General features: G+C 36.9%; 1 protein-coding gene across 1 annotated transcript in view; it reads left to right on the top strand.

Moving 5' to 3' along the window:
* LOC112044984 (protein kinase C, brain isozyme) overlaps positions 1–17,895 on the top strand; it is a 206,314-nt gene that overhangs the window by 166,442 nt on the left and 21,977 nt on the right. The window contains exons 2-3 of the mRNA XM_052885254.1: positions 13,322–13,353; positions 14,320–14,402. Of these exons, the coding sequence (XP_052741214.1) occupies positions 13,322–13,353; positions 14,320–14,402 (115 nt within the window). The remainder of the gene's footprint in view (positions 1–13,321; positions 13,354–14,319; positions 14,403–17,895) is intronic.

Below are 17,895 nucleotides of genomic sequence, written 5' to 3'. Positions count from 1 at the left end.
GATAGAGCCATTTAATTTTCATGAAAAGTAAATGCTAGGAAACACAAAAAACCGAAAAATAAAATCTATTTAACAAAAAAATTAACCGACTTCAAAATTACAAAATAAACTAAAAAGCGTAAAATAACATCGTATGTGCTAACTTCTGATCATTTTTAAGGGGGTGCCAACACAATGATGAATTAACTAAAGCCGATTAAATCATTATCTTTTAGTATTTGAAGACAGTTCTATCCCGTGGTTCTTTCAGAAACGGCTTTAATTTATATGTTACTGGCTTTGCACCGCCTTCAAAGTGATCAGAAGGTAGCACGATAGGTAGCAGATAGTACGATGATATTTTTCGCTTTTTAGTTTATTTTTGTGAGTTTGAATTCGGTTAATTTTTTTTGTTTCGTTGGCTTGTTTATTAAAAAAACCGACTATTTATAAAAAAAAATACTTTGACATCACTGAATCCGCGTGGCGAGTGTCGAGTGTGTCCGATGCTTAACAGTACCTTGTTCCCTCTGGGTTCATAAATTTAAATAGCATTCAAGGCGGGAGGCTAATGCCTGCTTCAAATGGAAATAGCAGAACGTGTCTAGATCACCGTGTTATTGATAGCGTTGCTATGTGGGTGTCGGGAAATGCAGTCGCTATCGCTTCAAATCTACCGCCTATTGTAATTTGTAATTATTGTATATAATTTAATAATTCTGCCATATAAAATATCATACAAAATTATTAGAACCGCGATTAAAAATTAGGATTTGGCGTGTGAAAAATACGTCCTATTTCATTTATTTTAAAATCTAGTGTTTTTGAGAATGAAAACGAATAATTGCTGGAAAATGTGCCGCTTGAAATGTAACGAATAATATTATTGATGGAAAACGTCAGTAGGGCCATCTAGGAGCTTTTATCGAAAACACTTCATAGTCCCTTCGAAACAAAATAATGCATGGTTGGATATTCATCCTTTATAGATCTACAAAAAAATTCGCGATGCCAATTGTCTACACCAATATTTTAAAAGGACAGATTTGTATTTTTGTACATAACACTATACTTAATATTATAAAGGCAAAAGTTTCTGTGTAAGTGTAAAAGTGTGTGTGTAAGTGGGTATATTTGTTCGTCCTTCACACTGCAGCTACTGAAGTGATTAGACTGAAGTTTGAAATGGAAATAGATATAGGAAATAGATTAACATATAGGCTATTGTTCAGCCCGGAAAATCCATGTTACCCGGGGAATTTGTGAAAAACTGAATTCCACGCGGACGAAGTCGCGGGCCGCTGTTAACGAATAAAGTCAAAACTACTGGAATCATTTCAGAAATTCTTTCAGCAATAGAAACCTACAGGGAGTAACATAGGCCAGGTATATTCTATTCCCGTATTTATTATTTTATTTAAATATAAATAAATAAATATACATGTTTTTAACTATAGTTAATATAACTTATCAGTGTGACATAAAGTCAATTGAGTTTTTTTGCACACCGGCAATCGTCATCAGCACTCGGAGTTCGCAATTAATAAGCAACATATAAAACAACAGAATACACAACACACATAAAATATAATACAATAATAATAACTTATAATATAATACACAACGCACACATACCCGAAAAACAAATTAAATTTATCAAGTGTATATAAATACCACATATTATACAGGTTGCTCCGATTCTGTACCTTGTAAAGATCAGTTAATGTCCCGGGAATGGGAAATACGCGGGAGAAACCGCGGGGTTTCGCTAGTTATCTGTATTTGAAGGTTTTATTACTCGCGGGTATAGCGAGGCGCAGTTTGTAGTGGCGTCGTGGCCCTGGGCACGTCCGCCCCTCGAAACTTTTGCCCATGTATTTATAATGGGCTATGTTTTGTGCACAACTGAATAGTTTAGGCTTAACATGGTAATAGTTCTGAGAGTTCTTTTATTAGCGTTTCGTACTCAAAGGGGTAAAACCTCAGACCAATCACCTATGCACTTGTATCGCACCTATATTCACCAAAAAAATCATCTGCCGTTTTTTTCAGGGGGACGAAGTACTCGTTAAATCACACATTAAAAATATTTAACACCGATAAATATATCTTGTGCTTACACTAAACACAACTATAAATTTAATTCGCAAAACAACATACGTGTAATTTTTACACAGACTAACAAACACATCGCTTAGACTCGTTAGTCGTAACACAGAATATTCGATTACTTGATCGATGATTAGCGAGCTTTTTACACGACAAAAACGGTTACAACAATAAAACATCGATTCTATAGAACTGTTTTTATAAATGTGTTCGATCATTGATCTTATACGTTGACAGAGGAGTCCCTATGTAATTCGTCTGAGGTAAAACTGAACCCTATTACTAATACCCCGCTGTCGGACGGACGGACAAAAACAACAACGGTAGAAACGTGGATCTACAATCTACCTACGAGTAGGTACATCATCATCATTATATCAGCCGATTGACGTCCACTGCAGGACATAGGCCTTTTGTAGGGACTTCCAAACATCACGATACTGAGCCACTTGCATCCAGTGATTCCCTGCGATTAACTTCATGTCGTCAGTCCACCTGGTGGGGGGTCTACAAACACTGTGCTTTTTAGTACGTTGTCGCCATTTCAACACCTTGGGACCCCAACGTCCATCGGCTCTTCGATCTATGTATGTGTAAGTAGGTACATCTGTGCCAAATTTGTCAAGATCGGTTGGGTACCCACCAGTACCGGAAACGGTAACAAAGAGACAAAAAAACTCAGTGACGGATATGAATCGATTAATATCGTGTATTGTTAAGATGGTAACCGTATTTTTAGTGACAATATACTATAATAATATTATATAGGCGAAAGTTTGTGTGTAAGTATGTTTGTTCCTCTTTTACGCTGCGGCTTCTGAAGCGATTTGGCTGAAATTTGGAATGGAAATAGATTCTACTCTGGATTAACACAAAGGCTACTTTTCATCCTGGAAAAATCCATGGTTCCCACGGGATTTGTGAAAAACTGAATTCCACGCGGACGAAGTCGCGGGCGTCCGCTAGTATACTATAAATACGACCGGAAACCTGTGGATATTTCATAATAAGCAACAGTAGGTGTCCTAGCATCACACGGCTGGCGCGGAGCCAACCCTTTACGATTGAATATAAATTTGACATTTCAAAAATCACACCTCATTTTTAACAGTTTTAAAAAAGGAAACGATTATTAAATTTTTTTTTAAAACACTATTATTTTGTTGAAATCATTCAACCACCCAACGTTTCACTTGCCTTCCTTTATTCGGATGTCATCTCTAAGATTCTGAAATACTTTTTGTCCATTTCTCGCCCTTTTCACGTAACACGTGTCTTGTTCATTTTGGTGTTTGGTCTATTTGTCTGAGTCCTTAGAATTAGAGGGCTTTTTGATCTTTGACAATCTTACTCTACCTCTTCTGACTCCAGTTACACCTCTCTTTAAGTTCCATGTAATCCTCTCTATTATGAGAGAGACCTAGCCCTGGAGTAGGCTGTAAAAATAGGCTAAAAATAATGATGGATGGACATTTTTTTAAAATAACGAATGTGTTTTTTGACGGCCTCCGTGGCGCAGTGGTTTGCGCGGTGGATTTTCAAAACGGAGGTCCTGGGTTCGATCCCCGGCTGGGCAGATTGAGATTTTCTTAATTTGTCCAGGTCTGGCTGGTGGGAGGCTTCGGCCGTGGCTAGTTACCACCCTACCGGCAAAGACGTACCGCCAAGCGATTTAGCGTTCTGGTACGATGCCGTGTAGAAACCGAAAGGGGTGTGGATTTTCATCCTCCTCCTAACAAGTTAGCCCGCTTCCATCTTAGACTGCATCATCTCTTACCTGATAGCCCTTGACTACAATCTCACCTGATGGTGAGATTGTAGTCAAGGGCTAACTTGTAAAGAAAAAAAAAAGTGTGTTCTCTAACTCTAGCTCTAATATCACAATCCTATAAAACCGTACTTGACGCCATACCAGCATAATTGTATATTGTGGCGACAGTGACGTTGAAGGCAGTAGGTAGGCACAATTGTAGGCTGCGATCTTATCTGTCACATCCGGCGGCTGTGCCAGACGCCTTTGTGAACGCACACAACTCCGTTACACCATACGTATATACAGTATGTTTCATTTATTTAACTTTAAACGGAATGTAAAACTTATTTTTAAACTGCCGACGTAAGCTTGTTGTTTTAATTGAAGCTGAATTTTGGGTAGAATCCTTGAAAATCTGTTCAACCTAGCTGTGGATGAAGATTTTTTGAACCATTTTTAACGGCTCATATACGGCATGTATAGAGCCAGGCCATCCTTATAGAATACTAGCCGACGCCCCGCGATTTCACTCGCGTAATTCTACTAGAATGAAATTAACACACACATTAAATTATAAATTTATTGCCGGGATGTTTTTACCACAATCAATTATTATTATTGCAAGTTATAAACTATAAATAAATAAAAATGCGATCCACGACAAAATTTCGTGTAGACAAAATGACATATTATCGACCTGGCACGAGCTGGAAATATCGCTCTCTCTTTCGATATTTCCAGTTTGAATCGTTACGAGATAATATTGTCGAGGGTCCCATGTTACGACCTCTATTTAAAAAGCAAAATTTTCAAAAGTATTCATTCAAATTGGGCAATGGCTAATCAAATTTAGTTTTAAATTATTCTCAAACTTTATGACGTAGCTAAACGAGAAAATTTTCCCAAAGGTATTTCAGTTATTCGAATTATAATAGTAATTTCAGAGTTATTGGACGGAATCTATTGAAGTTGACTATCACAATTATTAGACGAGTAATACGGTGTTTGGTTAGGGACAAATCTGAGGTAATATTCTACCATAGAACCTCTGTAGATTAAATTCGCAAATCGAAGTGGAAATTCTGATTCCATTCCGCAGTGGTTATACAGGAATGCAGTTTTGCTTTAGAATTTACAATGCGCTTGAATTTAGTTTAACCAGACAACACTTCTATGTCCGAATTTACATTGATTCGTCTAAATAGGTGGACTGCTCATAAAGGATCGTTGTAGCTGTTCTCGACATTTGATCCGTGACAAATGGTCCGATAAAACTGATCGTGTGTTTTATCGGCTGTCAAGCCGTTAGCGCTACAGACATGTGAGATTACTTGATCATCAGTGGCTGACAATAGAGAATCTATTTCGAGCTTCCATAGTTTTCCGATTGCGATCTTTGACCCACCACGTCGCAATTTAAATTGTCCAGTCCAACATATTCAAATTGTGATCTTTATCGCACCACCTTACATGTTTAACTTTAGAATATCGACTGAGTCAGCGAATAGTCCAACATATTCGAATTTCGAATTGTGATCTATGCCGCACCACTTTGCATATTTAACTTTGGAATAGCGATTAAGTTAGCGAATAGTTCAACATATTCGAATCTTGAATTGTGATCTATGCCGCACCACGTCGCAGTTTTAATTTTACAATAACGACGTAGTGAATAGTCCCACTATTCTCTAAATGTTATTCCTTGCGACATCTTGTCGGAGATTTAATTAATTGGAAGCGACTTAGTTGTTTTATTCAATGACAATTTAGCCCGAACTTGACTGCGATCTCACATGATGGTAAGTGACGATGTAGTCTACGATGAAAGCGGACTAACTTGAAAGAGGTACAAGTTTATTCTACCCACTTTTTTCACAGAGTTCTTTTAACGGACGTTATAAAAGCGTTCAAATCTATACTAATATATAAAGTATTTGTGTTTCTTCGATTGATTAAACGCGCTAATCTCAGGAACTACTGGTCCGATTTGAATCCCCGTTATCTAAAATTTATCCCCGTTTTCTTACGAGAACGAAAAACACGCGAGTAAAACCGCGTGGCGTCAGCTAGTATAAAGTTAAATGAAGGTCTATTTCCAACGCCCAAAATTGAAAATGCAACACTGCTCATAAAAAGCGTCGTGTTTTAAAAACGCTGTCGTGTGAATGCATGTGTTGTATTTGAACGCTTTTTTTTTCTTAGCTCAGGTCTGGTCACCATGCTGCACCTGGTGAGCTAATTTAAAAAATATAAAATCCTAAACTGACTGAACTGGGAATAGAACCCGCTCTGTTGAGAACTACAGCTCTACCAACTGCGAGAGAGGTCGTCAAAATTTAGCGAATAGTCCAGATTGTCGAAATGTAAACTTTTCGTAGCACAACTACAACACTAGTTTGTAGCATAAATGTGCATACGGCTTTAGACGTAAAATCAAACAGAAAGTAAGTTTCCTTTGGTAAATCAAACAAAGTCTAATCAAAATTTCCACAAGTTTCCAAACATTAATGCTTCAGTGAATGAACGACCAACTTCTGAATGGAATAATAAATTATTGAATGGAATAATCTAGAGGGGTATATTTTGACGGTAAGGCTCTGAATACCCAAAATAATCTAAAGTCTACAGCCCAACTAATATTACAGTTTGAAATATTTATGTGTTTAATAATATAACTATATAAACACACTAATATATAATATGCAAAAGTTTGTGTGTGTGTGTGTGTGTAAGTAATGTTTGTTCTTCATTTATGCAGTGGCTACTGAAGCGATTTGGCTGAAATTTGGAATGGAAATAGATTTTACTCTGGATTAACACACAGGCTACTTTTCATCCCGGAAAAGTCCATGGTTCTCGTGGGATTTGTGATAAACTGAATTCCACGCGGACGAAGTCGCGGGCGTCCGCAAGTTAATAATAATTAGTAAAATAGCAGTGCATTGCTCCACTGGGACCAAACGATTATCACTGACAGGTATATATTACTGTTCCACATGGCGATAATCTGTTTAAAGCCGTAAAAGAAAAAGTATCAAAATACTAGGACCTTGCTCACGAGATTACCGCCATGTGTAATGTTGAGTCAACTGTTATTGTTCCGATAGTTGTTTCAGTCAATGGTCTTATAGCGAAAAGCTTCGACCAATACCTTAAGAAGCTTGCACTTAACTGTTGGATCAAGAGTCGGATACAGAAGGCAGTGATTCTTGAGACGACGCGTATTGTGAGGAGGTTCCTCACTCTGGAGCCCTGACCACCGGTTGCTTGGACACTCAAATGTTCCGCAGCGGGAGGGTTTATTTTTTTTTATATATTTTTAATAGTGTTTTGTAATTTAAAAAAAAAGGTAAATAAATAAACGAGAGAATGAGAGAATTAGGTATATTACTTTACAAACTAAAAATATTTTTAGGGCTGGTAACTGGTTTCACTGTCTTTGAATAAGTGTCGGATAATCTAAACGTAGATTTTGACTTTTTCTTAATTATGTATTTAGGGAAAGACAAAATTTGTGAATAATCATCACACACTTATCAGGTGGTGAAACAGACCCTTAATCTATTTAAGGACGATGTAACTATTGACAGAGCTCTCACATGAAGCTTTTTTACAACTTTCATTCCGCAAATAGTCAAGTTAATAGAATGACTTTTACTATCTCACCACCCATGAGGGTGTTTTATTTAATAGGCTCGCTTTAATGGACATTTTAAATGAACTGTACGTGCGTTAACCTCTGATGTTCAACCCTAGGCCGCGCCGCCGGTGGCCGACCGCGTCCCCGTACAATATTGCTAATGGGATTTTACTAACATTGCATTTTCTATTGTGGCATCATATAAAATTGCGTTAGGGTTGTCAAAACACATCCTTTGTTTTCTAAGCTAATTTTAGTTTTTAATCTTTATTTATCGAATTATTACTATATATTAGCATTATTGTATTATAACTGCGAATTTTACAGAAGCTGAAAGTTTGACAGACCATGTTCCATAAATAAGTACATAGGTACTTTGGGTAATTATAGAATTCGGACCATGGTGGTTTTGGAAGGTAGTAGGTTTTAAGCGTCTAGACCAATTTAAAGTTAACTTCTCACAATAGGCTACTTACCTCTTTTGTAAACAGTGTTTAAACTGAATTATGGAAGTATTATAAGCTATATTTTATTTTGTCCCGTCAATAATAACCAGTAAAAAAAATAATATAAATGAAAAAATATCTACGTAAAATTTTTGCCTCCGAAACACAATACATTAGCAAGTGACGTCATTCATAGAGATAACAGCGTGATTGGCGTTTGCAGTGATGTGATTATATCACGTCACCGCAAGCGCCAATCACAAACCGATGCCTTGTAGCGAATGACGTTACAGTTGATTGGCGTTTGCGATGACGTGATAAAAATACAATTTTGTTTTATAAAAATATTAAAATTACGAGATTATATTCACAAATAAAAATGTGATTAGAGTTTCTAGGCATCTAAACTGCCTCTATGCAAAAAAAATCCTATTTCTTTAGAATAATATCAAACGCGGTCGCCAGATCGTGGCAGCAATAAAAAAAAATACTTCAACTTATATCTGGAAATATATCCAGATCAAATCGCGGGCAGCAAACAATGCTACAAGAGTAAATACGAGTATTTACAACTCGACCCCAAGCCGGGCAACATCCCCTATACAATATAGCTAATGGGAGTTTCTGATCACTGCATTTTATATTGTAGCACCATATGAATTTCCATTAGGGCTGCCACTTTGTGGACGAGATTAACCGCACCGCGTTAATAAGATTGAATGAATAAATTCATTGTCCTCCGGGCAGCTATTGACCTTACTCACTACATTGCTAATTGACTTTACTAGTACTGAATTTAGACAGCCTTTTGGGTTTTAAGATTCCGTAGTTCAAAAGGAAAAACGGAACCCTTATACGATGGCTTTGTTGTACATCTGACTGTCAAGACCTGAGACCAAATACCTTTTATTATACTTGTAACGCACTCAAATTCACCAACAAAATTGTCTGTCGTTTTTTGAGGTGAACGAAGAAGACTCACACATCGAAAATATTTAACACCAATAAATATATCCTGTGTCATTACGCTACACACAACTATATATTTTATCGTTTTTTAACACACGTGTAATTTTAACACAATGAAACATCGATTCTATAGACACAGTTTGTATGATACAGATAGACACAGTTTGTTAGATCATGATCATATATTTTTGACAGAGGGGTAACCTCTAGCGAGGCAGGTCCTATAGAAGGTAATTGGTCTAAGGTCATGACTTTTGTTTATTATTCAGTGACAAGTTAGTCCTGACTTATCGCGCGGTGTTAAATGGCAATGCAGTCAAATGCAAGCTTACTTAAAGGTACAAGTTTTATTCTTCCCATACCTCGGACGATTTGTAAGTGGTACCGTACCGGAACGCTAAACTGCTTAGTGGTACGTCGTTACAGTGGGCGGTAACCAGCCACGGCCGATGCTTCCCATCAGGCCAGACCTCAGCCAAATAAGGAAATATACAATGTATCTTCTCCGTTGAAAGCAAACAGAATTAACAACTACGAAAGAGAGGTTGCCAAACCCTTAGGCGAAATGGATCCCATAAAAGTTCACTCTCACTCACACTGTCCGTCTGTCTATCTATCAAGAGCCCTTTCTAAGGAACTTTAAGTTTGTCAAGATTTCTTTGTTCCAGTGACTTTATGAGTATCTCGGCTTTTAGATTGAATCTCCTGGGTTGAACTAGAAACATACGAGTAAGCATTGTGAAACTTAATTAGCTCCAAGGCTATGGAGCTGAAAAAAAAAACAAAAAAAGTTTGTGCGATTGTAGGGACAATAACTGGATCTACTGAACGTATTTTGAAAATTATTTTTCAAATAGAAAGCTACGTTATTTGTGAGTGTCATATGCTATGTATATCACCGTATTCCCACTGAAACGGGTACTAGAAACCCTATTAATAAATGCTTTTTTTTACGGAAACCCTGGCAACCCTATGCTATGGGTAAAATTGCATTACTGTTATTAATGCAATTTTCAAGATTACCCTCGCTCGAGCATTAGAAAATTACACAACAACAACACACAAGGTTTCCCGTTGAAAAGCTTTTCAGTTTAATAAGATATTTAATCCCGTGGGGAGAAAATGATTTAGCTTTCCGTAACTTTACCTTATTAATCTGGTTTTTGATTGGTGATTTTTTTAAAGCTTTATGTTCTTTTTTTCTTTGATCATGTATTTGCTGTAGGCTTCATTATGGTGAAATGGCGTTACAAAATGCAAATTTAATCTAATGGGTTTCTATAACACACTCCTACATCTGTATTACGTTAAATCTATACTACTACTACAAAAAAAACGATTTGTTTGTTTGTATATTTTGAAGTAAGCACTCGGGGACAGTGTAGCTTCCCAACAGTGAACGAATTTTTCAAATCGTTTCAATGTAAATACATAATATTTTAATAACAAAATTGGATATACATAATATAAATAATAACAAAGGAGACCGATCATATATGGGGCGGGGGGCAGAACGTTATAGAAACAAACAAACATAATCAATCTTAAACCTGATCAGTCTGGCTGTCCAATGAGGAAATGCAACCAGTATTCTTGCCACCATTCCACGTGGGCATGATTTGTATAGTTATTATGAAGGGTTAGACCAATAATCCACCACGCTGGCCCAATGCGGATTGGCAGACTTCACACACGCAGAGAAATAAAATAAATCTCTGATATGAAGGTTTCCTCACGATGCTTTCCTTCACCGTTTGACACGTGATATTTAATTTCTTAAAATGCACATAAATGAAAAGTTGGAGGTGCATGCCACGGACCAGATTCGAACACACAACCTCCGGAATCGGAGGAGGAGAGTTCATATCCACTGGGCAATCACGGCTCATATCATTATTCAATAAATGACACTAATTTGAACGCGCTAATCTCAGGAACTACTGGTCCGATTTGAAAAATTCTTTCTGTGTTGGATAGCCCGATTGAGAAAGGCTATAGGCTATATATTATCCCTGTATTCCTACCAGAACGAGAACCGCGCGGGTAAAACCGCGCGGCGTCAGCTATTAAATAATATTATGAAAACCCAGCAATGTATGAAAAATGGTCGATCTCCTTTATTCGCTGTTTTCCTAACCTTTTAATACTATAACGTCAGCAAAATAACGCCTGGTTTTATTCACTCTTGACATTTACTGTACCAAATGTTAGGGGTCGTGCTGAGCAAATTTACTTTTAATCGAATTAATTTTCATCACAAAAGGGGATATATTCGCGTGTGGGCGATCTTTTGCGCTTTAAATAAAATAACTGTAGAGAATGGCTGATTTAGGACAAGGCCCTGGAAGCCTGGATATAGAAAAAATAAATATAATACGAAAGTCTTTATTTTTAGTAAGTAATGCTCTCAGAGAAGAGCCGCGATAGCCTAGTGGATATGACCTCTGCCTTCAATTTTGGGACATCACTACCTCCAACTTTCAGGTTAAGAAATTACCTTAATATCACGTGTCTCAAACGGTGATCGATAAACATCATGAAGAATCCTGCATATCCAAGAAATTTTTTAATGCTCTACGTGTGTGAAGTCGGCCAATTTTCATTGGGCTTGCGTGGCGGACTCACTCTTCTTATTCAGAGAGGAGGTTCGTGCTCAACAGTGAGCCAAATATGGGCTGTTAATGAGGGAGTTGGGAAGTCTGCAGTCCCTTCTTCCCGAACTTTGTTCACCCTTAGCTGGGGGAGCTTTATAAATTAAACCTTTGTCTAAAGGTTGCCGCGAAGCTTGATGACAGGCCACTACCTTCTAAAACCACTACGGTTCAATTACTAGCTAAGGCACTCGTACTTTTTTTTAGTGACGGGGATTAAAAATAGCGTGTTAAACTTAACTAACAATTACAATTAAATTTATTTAGATTATGAAGCGCGACTGCATATTTTGAATGCTGAAAATACAATGTACAAATCCTTATACCTTTCGTTGTTTGTGTTTGCAGTTTGCACTGGCGGCGCGAGCGTAATTAGTATTTCCCTTTAGTCGGATCAACGTTTCGCAGCGTCGACTTCGCTAATTTAAATTAAAAAATAATAAGGTTCACAATGAATTTTATTAAAAACTAGCTGACGCCTCGCGGTTTCACTTGATTAGTTCCCGTTCCCGTGAGAACACGAGTAAAAAATAGAGCATATGGCACTCACAAGTAACGTGGCGTTCTAGTTATAAAAGAATTTTCTTCAAAAATGGTTTAATAGATTCAGAGATTACATACGCCCTACAACACCAGAAATACCATATTATAATGTTAGTATAGATGTAATTGTAAAAAAAACTTTTTTACTCTAAGACTCCAAATAATTATTACGCGAGTCGTTTTTGACTATTTTCTGATGTATACCGAAGAAAATTTCATTGTTCCAATTTAGGTTCCATTTGTGACCCATATACCAAAGAGCAGTGTAAGAATTAGAAGGGCGTAAGAGGTCAATAAACAAAATTTAAAATATCAGGGTGTGGTCGTGTCGTGAACTTGTCTTTAAATAAAGCGCTTGGTGTTTTTCTTATTTTTGGGAGTTCGTGATTTTGCATAAAAAATGCTTGTTTATTGCTGACCCATGTTCAAGGTTTAGAATTTTTAGAATTTAGAATGTTTATTCTAAAGTAACATTTCGGGTAATCTAGATTTATTAAAAACTAGCGGACCCAGTCAAGCTTCGCTTTGACTTTTGTGCACTTCTTCCATACCCTACTCCTACCTCACCCCTACCCTATACATATTAAAATTCAAATTATTACGAATCGTTTGTATGGGAGTATAAGTTTTTTTTAGTCTTTTTAAATTTTTCTCGCCGTAAAAACCATCCTAGAACTTCAACGAACATTAAAAAAAGAATTGGCCAAATTGGTCCAGGCGTTGTTGAGTTATGCGCTTACCAACGCATTTTGCGATTCAATTTTATATTATAGATTACTATTACTGTTTTGAAATTAATACGATAAAACTATTCAATTCAATTCAATTCAATTTATTTATTTGCAATTGTACAGTTACATTAGCTGGTATACAATAAATGTTGAAATAGGTACATTATACAATTCGCCTTATACTGGCATGCAAATTTCTTAAAACACTATCTAAAAATCACTAGTCAAAATAAATACAATATTAAATTAGTTTTTTACAATATCATATGCGCACTATTCTCTTATTCTCTAAAGTGTCAATAAATTACGTCAAAGTTTATTAAAAAATGTCAATTAAATAATCTTTAATAGAATAATAACATTTCAACTAAAAACATTACGAAAAACATTACGAATCACAATTCACTTCGTAACATTGTCAGGCGTAGTATAGCGTCATAATAACACGATATTATTACATAGACAGTGTTATATTAAGTTATATTCCTATCTTGTTACAGGGGCTTCGGGAAACAAGGCTTCCAGTGCCAAGGTGAGTGATTTTATAACTTTTCATTTAATTTGAGCGACATTGTAAGATAATAAAAGGAGCTGAGGGTTTCATACGTTTGAAGAATAATAATGTAACCATGAATCAATAGTTAGATTCTAATTTGACGTTAAATTAAAACTTAGTAAGGTTACTTGAGTTGGAAGAATAATTTGTTATATATTTTTTTTTAATTATTGAATTCGAAGATTGGCTTTATTGTGGCGCTGTTTAGTAACGATATTCTTGTAACTGCTGTGTCTCGAATAAAATGTAATTAGATAATGTAAAGTAAAGAAATCTTTTATAAATGTCTCTGTCTTTTTAGACAGAGACTGATTCTCTTTGGTCTTGTCTGCCATTTTGGTTGCGTGGATACGAGACCCATATCCAACAGTGGATGTCCATTGGCTGATAATGATGATAATCTGGCGCAGTTCCCGCAAAGAGACTTGACGTTCCGGTACGATGCCACATAGAAACCGTCAGAGGTACGAGCAGAATAAATTTGTTCCTCTTCCAGACTATAATATTCTGAATTTAAAAAATATCTCCGTAATAATTTCTTGACTTTAAAAAATATCCCTGTGAGTCGTGATAGCCAAGTGGATATGACCTCTGTCTCTGATTCCGGAGGGCGTAGGTTCGTTCCAGTCCGGGCATGCACCTCTAACTTTTCAGTTATGTGCATTTTATTCACGTGTCTCAAAACGGTGAAGAAAAAACATCGTGAGGAAACCTGCATACCTGAAAATTTTCTTAATTCTCTACGTGTGTGAAGTCTGCCAATCCGCATTGGGCCAGCGTGGTGGACTATTGGCCAAAATCTTCTCAGCTCAGCTCAGCAGTAGGCTGAATATGGGTTGATAATGATGATGATGAATAAATATCCCACAAATCGCGGCCGTACATATAATATACGGCCGGCGTGGTGGGTAAAGCTCTATATACTTTGCTTGTTATTTCCAGTATGCAGCTTCGTGGTACACAAGCGATGCCACGAGTACGTCACCTTCACCTGCCCCGGCGCAGACAAAGGCGCCGACTCCGACGTTAGTATCTTGTTTTTACTGTCTTACCATCCATAGATACAAATACCTGATTGAAAACCAACTATTTAAATAATTTAAAATCAATCTCTCGGTTGAGACCCTTCTAATGAGCCAAAACTTAGGGCGCCCACTGACTTACAATTTTTAATTGGCCGACTATCGAACAACTAAATTGCAAACGCTTACAATTGAGTTGGACAACTTTTTAAATTTGGGATTTGTGCTTGATCGGGCGTGAATCTGCGGCTCTGATACGATCGGTGTCTTATTTTTACCCGACTGCGTAATTAGTTGGACGATTTAGTTCGAGAAAATGTGCGGGTTGACATATATCGCTATACTTGTTAGTATTATCTGCGATTATGTCAGCCAACTAAGAATAGTAAGTGAGTGGGAGCTCATAGTGACAATATAACTAAAAAAAACAATAAATATTGTGCTGGCAACTTTTTCTTGTGGCTCTATGGATGCTGATTTTAATGATATTTTATTATTTATATCAAAATCTATGCAGGCATTTGGAAGTTATGGTAAAGAAAATACTTACATGCATACCTAAAACCCGAAACAATGTGCTCCCATTTTGGGCAGTTGTGTAAAAATGCAGAGACCCTTTGATACCTTATGATTTAGTTCTCCCTTCACCGTTCTATCAAATGAGGCTCCATCGCATAGATTGACAGCGCAGTCAATAACCTTAGGACGCGTTATAACCATTGAAATGATCTGACTGAGAAGAAAGATTATATTCAGCTTTCGTTTTCCTCTATCACTAACAATGTGAATGTGAATCATCAAGTCAGGCGTGAAAAGGTAGCCAGCTGGCAGCTCAAAAGCGTTTCACCACCTACTGCTTCAATACAGCTATACCATTAAAACAAAAAAGATTCATGCCCAGTTGTGAAACATCAACTAGTCTGATGATGACCCAAGAATGGCACAGAGTTGCGTGCTATGCTGTTACAATACTTATCTATATCATTAAAACAAAGAAGATCCGTGCCCAATTGTGGTAGTTCAACTAGTCTGATCATGACCCAATAATGGCACAGAGTCGCGTGCTATGCTGTTACAATACTTATCTATATCATTAAAACAAAAAAGATCCGTGCCCAGTTGTGGTAGTTCAACTAGTCTGATGATGACCCAATAATGGCACAGAGTCGCGTGCTATGCTGCTACAATGCGTATCTAAATCATTAAAACAAAAAAGATCCGTGCCCAGTTGTGGTAGTTCAACTAGTCTGATGATGACCCAATAATGGCACAGAGTCGCGTGCTACCATGCCGCAGTGGCGTGCTGCGTTCATTTGCCGGTGACGCATTCCACTTTAATTAACTTTTGTTGTACAAATTAACTTGTTTAGTACCTCCCTAGTACTTCTAGTAATCTAATATGAAGTCCTAGTTTTGAGTCACGGATCTAGCCAATGCATTAGAATGAATCTATATCTATACTAATATTATAAAGAGGTAAAGTTTGTAAGTTTGTAACAATTTTTTGAAATGGGGTAATCTTCGGAACTACTGGACCGATTTTAAAAATTCTTTCACCAGTAGAATGCTACGTTATCGGGGAGTGCTATAGGCTATATTTTATATTTCTATCATATATAACTACTGAGATATCGCGGGTTTTCTCTTACGGGTCAGACCGAAATACTTACTTATTCGCATGCGCTGCCTCAACCATTGCGCATAACTGAAATAAATGTATGGAGGCTTTTTGAACCTTTAAAAGTTCTACAAAAAAGTCCGCGACACCATATATCTATCTTTTATATTTTAGCAGATATAGTACCTTTAGTACTTTAATAAATTATTTAAATTTTAAACTAAGGTTTACGTCATTATTTACACGACTAAACTTAAATCCTTATCAAAATAAATGATTTAATAATCACAAGGATATTATAGAGATAAGATTTGCCCTTTACAGTATGTTAATTAGTTATATAGTTTCGGAGATAATACAAAATTTCTGAAAGTCGAAGAAATGCCGCTATATGACGCCCCGCGGTTTCAATTACGTGGTTCCCGTTCCCGTATGAATATGAGGACCAAACATAGCCTATGACACTCGCAAATAATGTAGCTTTCTATTGGTAAAAGAATTTTCCAAATCGGTCGAGTAGATCCAGAGATTACCCCCGACAACCACACAAACTTTACCTCTTTATAGTATTAGCATAGAAGTCGCTTGGGAAATTATAGTCTTTTGGTCATTGCATCACGCACAAAAGGCTGGACCAATTTTGCTGAGGGTAGGGATAGGATAGAGGTAGGGAAGGGGTAGGATAGAGGTAGGGTAGGGGTAATTTAGGGAAAGTGTAGGGTAGGGTACGGATAAGGTAGGGGTAGTGTAGGGTAGGGGCGAGGTAGAGGTAGGGGAAGGATATGGAACGTATAGGGTAGGGGAGGAGTAGGATAGGGGTAGGGTACGGGTAGGGTAGGGTTAGGGTAGGGATAAGGTAGGGGTAGGGAAGGGTTAGGGTTAGCGGTAGGGTCGGAGTAAGGTAGGGGTAGGGTAGGGGTAGATTAGGGGTAGGGTAGGATAGGGTATGGATAGGATACGGGTAGGGTTAGGGTAGGGTAAGGTGGGGGGAAGGAAGGGTAAGCATTAGCGGTAGGGTAGGAGTAAGGTAGGGGTAGGGTAGGGTTGGGTAGGTTTACGAGCAGGGTAAGGTAGAGGTAGAGAAGTTTACATCAATTTTTACGCGGACGAAGTCGCGGGCGTCCGCTAGTATTCAATAAATCAAGAATCTGATTTCATGCGTGGCATATTAGGTTCAGAGCACAATATGTTATTAATTGCGAAAAGGAATAGCCTAGCAGTCCAACGCAAAAACTCAATCAGTCTTCTTACCACTATTTCACGTGGATATGATTTGTATAGTTATAAGGATAGTTTCTTATTGTATTCTTTTACAATAATAAAAGTTATTGATACCAGTAGAAAAACTATTTTCAATAAAAAAACTAAAATTTTACTTGAAAATCTTAATTTGTGGCGCACCTATTTGATATGCATAGATACTAATACAGTCCTATTTTTTTTATTATGTTACTTAGATGTCCCAATGGTGTCAAATGAAAAAAATAATCAACATCTTTGTAATATTCACCCAATTCCCTTTTCCTCAAAAAAGTTATAAGGAAAAATTTATAAAAGCTTTCAGATAAGTACTCTCCTAAACAAAATACCAGGAAAAGCAGGAAAATTTGCCTACTAAAGGATCCGGAATTTTTTCCGGTCCAATAAAAACTTCCATTAAGGTAAACATAATTTACAAAGTTTGGTACATTTTTTTGACAGCTTATTTAAGATTTCATCGTTATCCAAGTATTGACTTAATTAATTAATTTTTTTTACCTTAATATAGCAATTATGCATTGGCTTTCGAATAAGACGTCTTAAACGGTTATCAAAAACAGCATTTCTCATTAAAATAAAGGATTTATTTTCAAATTAACAGAAGCTTTACTTTTATCC

The sequence above is a fragment of the Bicyclus anynana genome, chromosome 14 (assembly GCF_947172395.1).
Source record: "Bicyclus anynana chromosome 14, ilBicAnyn1.1, whole genome shotgun sequence".
Classification (NCBI taxonomy): domain Eukaryota; kingdom Metazoa; phylum Arthropoda; class Insecta; order Lepidoptera; family Nymphalidae; genus Bicyclus; species Bicyclus anynana.
The sequence above is the reverse complement of the archived record's forward strand: the minus strand, read 5'-3'. Positions and strand labels throughout refer to the sequence as shown.